The 12,858-nt window shown below is 44.6% G+C and overlaps 1 protein-coding gene across 1 annotated transcript; it reads right to left on the reverse strand.

Annotated features, from left to right (window-relative positions):
* Positions 1 to 1,529: 1,529 nt before the first annotated feature.
* LOC119842348 (olfactory receptor 52R1-like) lies at positions 1,530 to 7,840 on the reverse strand. The gene is given in 3 exon segments (XM_038370349.2): positions 1,530 to 1,645; positions 6,913 to 7,537; positions 7,540 to 7,840. Coding segments are annotated over 3 exon segments (987 nt in total). The 3' UTR covers positions 1,530 to 1,584.
* Positions 7,841 to 12,858: the final 5,018 nt, after the last annotated feature.

Consider the following 12,858-nt stretch of genomic DNA (forward strand, 5'->3'; position numbering starts at 1 on the left):
AGGGACCGGTCCATTTTCATCAGAGTTTGGGTTTCCTGCATTGATCTCAGTCTCCTCAGGACAGGCTGCTCTATGTCTCCTATGAGCCCTGGTCAGAATAAAAGTCCATTTTAGCTGGTTCCTATGTGTTACTCTCTCAGGACTGCCTTGTTCTGGCTGTATAGTGTAAAGTGACAGTTCGGGATTGTTGTGAGCAACCACAATGTGGAGACTTGACTCCCACTTGTCCTGTAGTTTATATAGTGTCTTTGAAAAGATTCAGTGCAGCCTGCAGAAATTTCACTTTTAACACTGTACCTTTTTAATTTCTATTTAACTAACTTCCTCATTGTCCTGTAGTTCCCGTTTGTAAAATTAAAAGCTCCCTTCTTGGCCTGCTGTGGTGTTTTCCCCACCACAGGGATCTTAATTTGAATTAAATTATGGTCACTATTAACATTTGGTTCAGCTATATTCTTCTTTTGGACCAGATCCCGTGCTCCACTTAGAACTACATTAAGAATTGCCTCTCTTCTTGTGAGTTCCAGGAATAGCTGCTCCAAGAAGCTGTCATTTAAGGTGTCAAGAAACTTTATCGCTGCATCCCGTCCTGAGGTGACATGAAACTCGTCAATATGGGGATAATTGAAACCCAGCATTATTACTGAGTTTTTAAAATGTTTATAGCCTCTCTAATATTCCTGAGCATTTCACAGTCACTATCACCACCCTGGTCAGGTGGCTGGTAATTTATCTTTACTGCTATGTTAAGCAAGGGGATTCTTTTCCCCAAGAATCAGGCAGCACAGACAATACTGAAAAGGGTTATTCAGGGCACCGGAAAGAATGATAAACAGCTTCAAATGTATAGTGTTAAAGTGACCAATTATATACATTTTCTTATCAATCCATTTTTGTTTATCTTGTACTTACAGAGACAAACACTGTTTCAGAGAGAGAGAGAACACTTAACATGATAATGACAGGAGCAGAACATACTCCTAGAAACCATCCTGATTACATCAATTATCTATGACTGCCCTTAAGGCGAAGGGGTGGGGTGGGGGTAGTGGTGAATGTTCACAGACATCCGGAGGGCTGTGGAGGATTTGTACTGTTCTTCCTTACTGAGAGGCCAAGTTACTGGGCGGACATCAGACCATTTAAGTTATCAAGTGTTTACAGCTGCCATTGTCCTTGGACCTCTGGTATGCCTGCTTGTTAGTTATGTGGGTTCCTGCCTCAGCTGCTAACTGAATTTTTAACTCGAGCCTAACAGCTATGTTCTTCTTATTTGAGCATGAAAATATTAACAATAAGGATTCTATGGTACAGTTTTGTTCATTTAAGATTTTATTTCATTTGATTCTCTGCTTTCTATCAGATATAGTGCCACTCCCCCACCAGCACAACCTGTTCTGTCCTTCCAATGTATTTTGTATTCTGGTATTACTGAGTCCCATTGATTATCCTCATTCCACCAAGTTTCTCTGGTGCCTTTTATATCAGCACCCTCATTTCATACAAGGCACTTTAATTCACCTATTTTATTATTTAGAATTCTAGCATCGGTATATAAGCACTTTAAAAATTGTCCCTTTTTAACTATCTGCCATTACGTGATGTGATTGAATGGGACTCTTTTTCATTTGACTGTTTCTCAACTGATCCTACCCATATTTTATCAGTTTCCATCCTCTTCAACTTACTAAGACAGAATAGATCCACCGATAAGGGATATCTCAGTCTGAATCACGTGCTCCTCCACACTTCTCGGCCTTCCCCCAGCTCTTAGTCTAAAACCACCCTATAGCCTTGTAAATTTTAAGAGCCATCAATCTGGTTCCATTCTGGTTTAGGTGGAGCCCATCCTTCCTCTATAGGCTCCTCCTTTCCCAAAAGGTTTCCCAGTTCCTAATAAATCTAAACCCCTCCTCCCTTGTCTCATCCACGTATTGAGACCCTGCAGTTCTGTCTGTCTAACTGGCATTGTGAGTGGAAGTGGAAGCATTTCAGAGAATGGTACCATGGAGGTCCTGGACTTAAATCTCTTACCTAGCAGCTTCAATTTGACCTCTCTTCTATCCTTCCCTATGTCATCAGTACCTACATGTACCACAACCACCAGCTCCTCCCCAGCACTAAACAGACATCTGTCTAGATGTCTCAAGAGATCTGCAATCTTTGTGCCAGGCATGTAAGTCACCATGCGGTTCTCCTGGTCATCCAAACCCCGCTATTAGAGGGCTTTCCCTTCACCCTCTCCCCTGATTCTTGTTACGCAGAAAGCAAAAGACCACAAGTCCAAAATGCAGACAATATGATGTTTATTGGGATTAGCTTCCAGCAGACTTGTGTCCCAAACTGTGATGCCACAGAGCCATGTTTTTCCAATGTTCCCACTCCCCCTTCCTCAGCAATTATAACAGGAATGCACACCCACGGTCCGACCCCTGACAACTTATGGTCAAGTTCCATTCTGGGGGGTCTTCAGTCTGGGGTCTTCATTCCCACCCCTTTTGTACCCCATGAGAGGGGTAAGGAGTGAAGTTGTACTACAAGGAGAGGCAGGCATTTCTCTGGTCTTTTAGTGTTTTTCCTTTTCCCCCCAATCCCACTTTACCCCTTCTGACTGGTTGCTCGACCTTGCTTCGAGATAAGGAGTTGAGGCAGTCTTCAAATGTGCGCTCATATGTTACATTCCCACCATGCTCAGTAGCACTGTAACTTTGCTTATCTCTTTCCATTTTACTAATAAGCTAATCTGGTTTAGACAAAAGCAACATTTACAATGTCTGTGTTAGGATATAGTTATTCAGGCCTGTCTGAAAAGGCCCATACTTTAAGAATGTAGGTGTATTCTTATCACTTAGCTAGTTATAGAGGTATAAAACAAGAATCAAAATCACTGTGTGCCTGTTTATAGGATTTTTCTTACTATGACAGTCAAACGCCTTGTTCTTAGACCAAGGCCTTTGGCTAAACAGCAGGAACAGACATAAGCTGGGAAGCCTACAGTCACATCCTCTCCAGTCACATTGAAATAAGGCAATTTTGGGTCATTAAAAAGGTGATCCAACCTATCACCTCCAGAGAAAGGGAAGAACCTAGAAGATTTAAATAAAACTTAGTCTGATAGCTTAATGTTTGGTAACAACATCACCTATCAATAGATATGGTTCTGAAACCGTCATTTCTTTTTTGTTTTGTCATTATTGTCCACACTTCCCTATTGTTTGTCTGTCTGATCTCTGTCTGGTTCTGTGATTGTTTCTGTCTGTTGTATAATTAATTTTGCTGGGTGTAAACCAATTAAAGTGGTAGGCTATAATTGGTTAGCTGATCATGTTAGGGTTGGTTAGGTAAATTTCAGTAAAATGATTGGTTAAGGTATAGCTGAGAATATTATGAGAGCCCAAATGGTGGGCTGGAGAGGGGTGGCTACTTCCAAGTGAGATTGTCAGCTGTGAGCCCTCTCCTGGATCCAGGTATCTAGGACAGGTCAGCACTTTCCTGTGATAGACCCGAGAGAGACGAGGGAGACCCAGATCCAAAAATCTCTGCTCTACCTAAGTAGGAGTAGGGATTTAAATACAGCTCTCCCACGTCCCACACAAATGTCCAGAGCACCAGGCAAATGGTGATTCTGGGTGGGGTTTTCAGTCTCTCTAGCTGGAGCTCTTGCACAAATAAACCTTCATGGAGCAGGGATTTGAATCTGGGTCTCCCACATTCCAGGTGAGGGCCCTAAACTGCTTTACACACCCACCCACCCACACACACTACAAACCCTCCCAACCTGCAAGGCCCTATCCAGGAGGCGTAGTCTGAGAACCCCTAACAAATCAGGCCTGCTGGGGAGATGGGCAGGGAAACACCTCATTGGATAATCCCTCCAGAATTCAGGCCTGAGTGAAGACTCTAAGCCTCTCATTAGCTGTGGAGCAGTGTCAGCCTTCAGGTTACTTGTGCATGCTCCTGGAAGAACCCGAGGCTCTTGCAGGGTCAGACAGCAGATGAGGCGGGGTTTGAGAAAGGCAGTGGTGTCTAATTGTGTTTGTGGATCTAGCCCTGGATGACTTTCTGGAAGATGCTTTAGTCAAACACAAGCTAAGGTTGTTCAAAGACAAGGGGGCTGGCTGGAAATCCTTGGAGGAAATAGCCAAGTTCACGGACACCCATCTCTCACTTTTAAATAACTCTTTCCTCCTTTCTCTATACAAGGAGCAGGCTCCCTGGAGCAAAACAGGCTTTTATCTGCTCTTCCCATCATCCAGGAGCTCTAGTGTCCCAGCTGCTTGTGCTGCTACAACATGGGCATTGTCCCTTCTTTAGGTGGCTAGCAGCTGTATAGCACCATCTTGGGATGAGAACATGGTGTGGTGCTGTATGACTCAATATAACCATTGTTATCATTGTTGCTACCACTGTTCTCACGTGCAACAAGTATTCTACAAAGTAAGTCCTGGCAGGTGCCAATTGGAAAGCTCTTATTTGCTAAGTAAGATTATCTTGTTTATAGACATGGATCATCTTTGTGTCTGAAGTTATGGTTATTAGCGATGTACTGGTATGAGAGAAAGAGTCCGAGTTCATGGCCAGAGCAATGGTGCTGGGGGGTCAGGACTCCGGTTCTTATTCTCAGCTCTGCCACTGACTCATTGTGTGGCCTTAGGAAATCAATTTACCTCTGCTTAACTGAGCCCATCCATGACATGGGGATAATGCTGCCAACAGTTTAGCTAAAGAGCTTTTAGATGTAGTGATCTAAATCATCCTGCAGAGCGTATGTTAGACTCAGCTTCACTGTTCAGCTTCAGGCCCTGGGCAATGGGGGACCTTTAGTTCCAGATAAGGTGCCGTGTAAGTGTGTGAATAGCCAGCTAACTGAAGGTTTGCCACTTATCTCCCTCCCTGTGAGCTACCACAGCCACCTCAGCCTCTGCCCAGCATTCTGCCTTCCCAGCTAATGCAGGGATTTATCCTTCTGCCTCTCTCAGCTGTTGTCCTCCTAGTTTCAAAGCTGATCCCTGTCCTGCCTCCAGGGCCAGTCTCAGGGCAAAGAGCTATAGGTTCCCATGAGGGAAGAACAAAAAGGATCTGAAAATTAAGGAAATAAGCCACACAATAGTCTCGTCCTTCAGGATTTTGTAGCTGAGTTTTAGGGTACACAAGATGTATGATGAATAGCCTCACTCATCAACTCAGAGCCCTGCTCCCAAACCTTAGCTGCTTTTATACGGCTTCCTGGCTTCCCTCACCACTCTGGGTTGTCTTGTCGGCCCCAGTGCTGCATCTTGGCTGCTCTCACAGTCGGCTCCTTGTCAGGCTGCAGTGGTGCCCATTCCAGTCCTGGAGCAGAGGGAGCAAAGCTTTGGGGGGGGAGGGAGGTGGAGATTGTGACACCCTGGCACCCCCATATTCACCACTGTCTTATAATGATGGTATGTTGTGTACAAAGGATGCCTTGAGAGGTTTCATTCTAAAAGTCTGAATCTGTTTAACATTAATACCCTGTTAAGTTGTATGTGCTGTCATTGTATATGAAGATATGACGTTTAGCTATGTATGTGCTACTAACGTATGTTGTGAGATTGAGGACACCCACAAGCAGCCTTCAGGTATAAATAGCACTACACGAGGGGTACTCAAACTGGGGGATGGGACCCCTGAGGGGGTCAGATGGTTATTACTTGGGGGGTTGTGGACTGTCAGCCTCCACCCAAAACCGCACTTTCCCCCCAGCATTTCCAATGGTAAATATATTAAAAAGTGTTTTAATTTATAAGGGGGCCACATTGAGAGGCTTGCTGTGTGAAAGGGGTCACCAGTACAAAAGTTTATTATTTCTAGTATGCTGCTACCAAAAGACCCTAATTCGGGCCGCAGAGTCACATGCTGGACTGCACAATGGGAACTGTTTGACTCAGGTCACAACAAAATGAATTTCCAGCAATTTGTAAGAAGACACAAAAGGGAGAAATAACATGATGATGGAGTTGTTATTCTCCCTGTGACAACACAACTGAAAGTACCAGAGGAAAAAGATAGAACTGGGGGACAAATTCTGGTCCAAGGTAGGAACGATGTAAGCCTAACCTATTTTCTATTTTACCTAACACACCATGTTGTTTGAAGTCCAAAGGGGAAAAATCTGAGCTCATGCACAAGAGTTGGTGGACGTCTACTTTCCTTTGTAGAAGTGGCAGACAGGGTAATAAATTCATACTGGACAGGTTTTGACCAGGGCAGGACAGTAGAGGTCTGGGGTCTTAGGCCGGGGAGCTGGGAGTATTGTGGCTGTAGCTTCTCCTTCGTGGTTTCGTGAGCGGTTGGCCAGAGCAGTCATGATCACATCTGAGGGGGGTGCCTGCCCATGGCTGTTGGTGGGAGGCAATCTTGGAGGGCTTTGTAGCTTGTCACAATGTTACAGTGCAAGAGGGAACCCAGATTGGTGAGATAGAGGGCTGAGCTCTACCTCAGTTCCAGGTGGCACCCCAGGGGGGACCCATCACATAGATGATCCAGAGAGTGACGGGGGAGTGGAGGGGAGTGAGAAACAGGGGCAGAGCCTTTGTGGGGAAAGGTCCAGAAGTGGGTGGAGCCTTGATGGAAGATGTGGAGCAGCGGGGGGGATTGGGGGGAAAGGTGGGGCAAGGGGCAGGTGCCCAGGTGTAACAGGAGTCCAATTACAATTAGATATACGATTAGAAAGGTGGGAACCCTATGTGTTAGTGAGTTGTACATACATTAAATTCCATAGTATGTCATGCTGAGAAAGCACAGTAAGGCAGGAAAGGGTTTAATGTCTTTTTGACTGTCCAGTAAGTGATTCAGGGAAGAGGGCCCAGCACCATGTCACTAGCCTTGTCTGCCTGGATCTTGGTCTCAGGTCTCGAGCACCAGGAGAAAACTTTAGTCCCTTTATAAGTAAAGAGCCGGAGAAGCCTGTCCCGGATCTGTTTGGTCCTCACCCCGTAGATGATGGGGTTTAGCATGGGGGGCACAAGGAGGTACACGTTGGCAATAAAAACTAGGAAATAAAGGGGTAAATCATGCCCAAATCGGGATGTGAGGGAAGAGAAGAGAGTTGGGATGTAAAAGGCTAAGATGACACAGAGGTGGGAGCCACAGGTCCCAAAAGTCTTGAGCCGGGCATCCTTGGTGGGGAGACTGAAGATGGCCCTGAGGATCTGTGTGTAGGACACAGCAATAAAAGACACATCCAGTCCAATCACAGAGAATACCACAAAGAGGCCATAGTAAATACTGATGCGGATGTCAGCACAGGCCAGCTTCACCACATACATGTGCTCACAGTGTGTATGGGGGATGATGTTGGTTCTGCAATATGGCCACCACTTTGCCAGGAAGGGATAGGGCAGTGCGACCATGATGCCACGCAGCACCATGGCCAGGACAATCTTGGCCACCACGCGGTTTGTCAGGATGGTGGAATGTCTCAGGGGATGGCAGATGGCCACGTAGCGATCCAAAGCCATGGCCACGAAGATTCCAGACTCAATCGCTGAGAAGCAGTGAATAAAGTACAGCTGGTGAGGCAGGCACTGAATACTATCTCCCCAGAATTGAACCAGAAGATTGCCAGAATTTTCGGCATGGTGGACGTGGCGAGGACCAGGTCAGTAATGGCCAGCATGCAGAGGAAATAGTACATGGGCTCGTGGAGGCTCGGCTCTCTCTTCACGATGAAGAGGATGGTGAAGTTCCCCAAGATGACTATGACGTACATAGCACAGAAGGCGATGGAGATCCAGACGTGGGCCACCTCAAGGCCAGGAATGCCCAGCAGGATGAAGATGGAGGGGTTGGTGAATTTGGTTGTGTTGGAGTCTGACATGGAGCAGGGGAGAAATTGTCCAACTCTGAGGTAGAATAGTGTCTCTTATTTGTACCGTATCTTCCCCTGACTTTCTGTATATGCCCAGGGTCTATGGTAGGAGTGCAACTGCCTGGATGGAGAGACAATGTGAATATCAGACCGTTTACGCGCTACTGGAGACTGTTCTCATGGATGAAGCAGATTGGTGGCTCTTCACACACTGAAAATGTCATTTTCATTATTCAGAGAAATGAATTATAAACAACTGACTGTACTAATGCCAATGGGGCTCCCTGTGTCAATAATTTGTAAACATCATGGTGTGGGAATCCTTAATAGGCTCTAGCAGGAAATACACCTCAGGGAAAAGACCTTCTCATCACTAATAGCAATTCAATGGAAACACCAGCTCGTTTGCAGAAGTAGTCAAAACAAAGACAATGTTTGGATGCATAAGGAAAGGGTTGGAGAATAATCTGCTGTTGACACACACTCCATTTTGGTCACCCTGTTTCTGTAAAGGATAGAGCAGATAAAAAGGGGAATTCTGAGATAGGCTTTGAGAATAGGTGAGGCTGCCATATGCAGAGTGACTGAAAAGTCTGGGACTGTTTAGAGAAGACACAAACAAGGGGGCATATGATTGAGGAAAGGAAAATCAAGAATGGAACTGATTACATTACATTCAAATTGAGGAACAGAGAGGAGTCCCCAACCAGTGATATCTATAGACACTTAGTGTGTCAAAAGGGCTAATTCCCAAAGCTGAGGCAAATTATCAGAAAAACTGATTGGGAGAAAAAGTTGGAGAGAAAAATGGGAATGGAAATTGGGAGTTCTTGAACAAGGATTTTTGATAGCTTAAAGAGTCACGATTCCATAGTCAAGGAAAGCGAACAACTTTGCCTAATACCCACTTCAGTGGCAAAGTGAAGGCAGCAATTTGGCAGGGGAAAGCAACATATAACATATGGGAGAAAAGCAAAATAGATATCAAGCAATACAAATTGGAAGTTTTGAAAATGATCAGGGAAGTTAAAGGTTATTAAATATATTAAGCAAATAAGAAATCCTCGAAAATATTTTAAGTGAGTTCCTAGAAGGGGAGAGAAAACTTTTAATGTTGCCGAAACGGCAGATGTGTTCAAGAAATAGTTTTGTTCTGCATTTGGAAAGAAGCAGTGTGATGTACTCATATCACCTCAAGTGATGAAACACTTTCTGGACCATTAGTAGTCAAGTACGGGGTTAAACAGTATCTACAGTCGAACCTTATAGTTACAAACGCCAGAGTTACAGAGCGACTGATAAACCACAAATCTCATTCGGAACTAGTACACAGTAGGCAAAAGCAGAGCCCCGTCCTGCCTCAAAAAGGAGGCAAATACAGGGGCTTTCAAAATAAAAAGATTTCACAAGGTTAGAAAACAATGAAAAAGATGGTATGAGATTATTGCAAAAAAAAATGTCTAGGAATATAATTAATGCCAGTCAACAACACAGTTTAGGGAAAACAGGTTTTGCAAATAATGCCAATTTCTTATTTAATGAGAGTACATGTTTGGTTGATCAAGGGAATGTGCAGATGCACTGAACCTTAATTTCTCTGAGACATTAGATTTAGTAGGGGAAAATATTCATATAAACAAATAAACACTCTACAATATCAGCAGAGCACATGTAAAATGGACTAAACACTAGCTAAATGTCACATCTCAGAAGCCAGTTGCGAATTGAACATTGTCAGGGAATGGGGGAGTATCTAGTAGGCTTCTGTAGGAATCAGTTCTAGGCTGGATGCTATTCAATATTTCCATCAATAATCTGGAAGCAAATAGAAAATCACTGCAGATAAATTTTGTACACCACTCAAACATTGGCAGAGGGTTACAATAAGGAGGCCAGGGCAGGCATATTGATTGATCGCATTTGGTGAGCTGGGCCCACGCAAAATAAAATGTTTTAATACACTCAAATGCAAAGTTATCATCTTGGATGGGGGAATACCAGCTTGATCCTTAGACTAGGGCTCTGTATTATGGAATGCAGGGACCCTGAAATGGATTGAGGTGTCACTGTGGACACCCAACTCATCGTGAGCTCCCACTGTGATGCTGTGGCCAAAAGGGCTGATGCAATCCTTGGATGCATAAACAGGGGAGCGGTGAGTTGAAGAAGGAGAAGGATTTCACCTCTGCAAATGACAGGTTTCAGAGTAGCAGCCGTGTTAGTCTATATTCACAAAAAGAAAAGGAGTACTTGTGGCACCTTAGAGACTAACAAATTTATTTGAGCATAAGCTTTCATGAGCTACAGCTCACTTCATCAGATGCATTTGGTGGGAAAAAAAATGGTACTGGTGTAACCAACTGTGTCCAGTTCTGGGGTCCTCATTTCAAAAGGGATGTTGAAAAATTGGAGATGGTACAGAAAAGACCACAAAAATGATTTGAGTTGGGAGAAAATGCCAGACAGAGAGAAAGGCAGAGGAAGGTCCAATGGCTGGAAGCTGAAGTGAGACAAATTCCAGTTGGAAATAAGGGCCAACTGTTTAGCACTGAGGGAGATTAACCACTGGTTAACCCTGCAAAGAGAAATGGTGGATTCTTCAACTCCAACTTCGCATGTCTGCAACTCAGAGTGGATGGTTTTCTGGAAGATCTGCTTGAGGGCTCATCTACGCTTAAAATGCTACAAAAGCAGGTGGTAGCTAGTTCAGTGGAAGAATTTCTCCCTCTACCTCATGCTGTCTATACCAGGGTTAGGTTGATCTAGCTTAATGTCTTAGGGGTGTGGAGTTGTGTTTTGCTGTTTCAATAAAGAGCAATGTTAAGTTGTATTAGCAGAGGCTTAGAATGCACGTAACAGTAGGTGATAGCACTGCTCTTCTTGATGCTGGTTAGACCTCAGTTGGAGCATTGTGTCCAATTTTGATCATGACTGTATAGAAGGATGTAGGGAAACAGGAAAGGATCCAGAGGGAAGGCACAAAGATGTTCCAAGGGCTGGAATGAAAGCTGTATAAATAAGCTGAAGAACCGGGTGTGTTTAGTACGGAAAAGAGGAGATTGAAGGGGGGCATGACAGCCATCTTCATATATTTAAATATTCAGGGTAAATAAGCCTAATCCCCTGTGATGGGATATTAGACGGGTGGGATCTGAGTTACCCAGAAAAGAATTTTCTGTAGTAGCTGGCTGGTGAATCTTGCCCATATGCTCAGGGTTTAGCTGATCGCCATAGTTGGGGTCGGGAAGGAATTTTCCTCCAGGGCAGATTGGAGAGGCCCTGGAGGTTTTTCGCCTTCCTCTGTAGCATGGGGCACGGGTCACTTGAGGGAGGCTTCTCTGCTCCTTGAAGTCTTTAAACCATGATTTAAGGACTTCAATAGCTCAGACATAGGTGAGGTTTTTCGCAGGAATGGGTGGGTGAGATTCTGTGGCCTGCGCTGTGCAGGAGGTCGGACTAGATGATCAGAATGGTCCCTTCTGACCTTAGTATCTATGAATCTATGAATATTTGAAAGGCTACTATAAAAAAGGTGGAGGAAAGTTGTTCTTTCTTGCTGCAGAGCACAGGACAAGAGGCAATGGGTTCAAACTACAGCATAGCAGATTTAGATTAAAATTCAGGAAAAGCCTCCTTACTGTAAAAACAGGTGGACAATGGAACAGACGAGTCAGCAGGTTATGGAAGCTCCTTTGCTGGATATATTCAAAAGGTGGAGGGACAGCCATTGCCTGGGATGGATTAGACTGAATACCTCCTGCATCTTGGCAAGGGGTCAGACTAGCTGACCCTTGTGGTACCGCCGATCGCTGTGTTTCTATGATTCTAAAATGTAAAATCCTGGTGTGAACCAGGCCTTGGTGACACACAAGTTAAGGGGCTCAATACAGGGGTAACTGGGTGAAATTTAATGGCCTGGCTTCTCAGGTCTTTTACTCAGTTCTTATCCAGGGGAGTTTTGCCATAGTGGCGCCTGAGTGAACTATGGGCCTTGGCCTCAGAATTTGGCCTTGTATTCTACTTCTATCATCTTTCACCTTGAATGATCCCCTCTACAACTGAAATACAGCCACCTCCTCACTGAAGGGCGTCAGTCGGGATGGGCAGGGATGCAAAGAAAAGAAGTACATTTTGGCCAGTGATATTGGAGCAAACTTATCCCTGTGGCTAGGGCCCTGGGATGTTTAATGGCTGTGCAGAGTGAAAAGGAACCCAGACTTACACTGTATCCCATGACGCCGACACTGCACTGCGTTGTGGAGCAGGTGAATGCTTCAGAAGAGATGGTACCTGTGAATTCTGAGACAGAAGTGTTTTCCCTGGGAATCCCTCTCAAGTAGGTGTGTCCCACACCTCTCTCACCCCAGCATCTCCAGCAACATCCCACGTTGAGATCCGACACACGGGTGTGCACTGTTTCTAATATAGCTCTGTGCAATCCCAATGGGGTTCACTCAGCCTCTCCAGAGAAGCGGCAGCTTAATATAAGCAGACTGGAGAAAAGCCAGTCTGCACTTCTGTGTCATTTTTCCAGCTTTCGGAGTAAACAGTAATTACGGGATCTTTCCAAAGGGAGATGAGAACTCTTGGGCTCTCCACTGAGTCACAGAGGAATTGGCTGCTCTGTGTAGTTGTGTATATTTAAAAAGTATAATTGGTTAGAAAGAAAATTAGGGATAACACCTACATCCCCATAGGGTATGATACCCTGTAGATTGCCAGGAGGGATGGGTAGATAGTAGACAAACAGATCTGGAGACACATGAGTGAGAGGAGACACAAACACTTTCTGCCAACACACAGGACTTTTGCTAAGAGATAAGACATCAGTAATTCACATCAGTAACGATCATCATACTGTGCAGCACCTTTCTTTGAAGGATTAATAAAAACACCTAACAAAGGAAAGTCTCTATGAATGTATCCCCATTATTCAGATAGATAAACAGAGGCACAGTGAGACAGAAATTGGTGAAGGCCACACAGAGATTGATGGCAGGATGACACACAGAACTCAGGAGTCCCGA

The sequence above is a fragment of the Dermochelys coriacea genome, chromosome 1, assembly GCF_009764565.3.
Source record: "Dermochelys coriacea isolate rDerCor1 chromosome 1, rDerCor1.pri.v4, whole genome shotgun sequence".
NCBI classification, from domain to species: Eukaryota; Metazoa; Chordata; order Testudines; family Dermochelyidae; genus Dermochelys; species Dermochelys coriacea.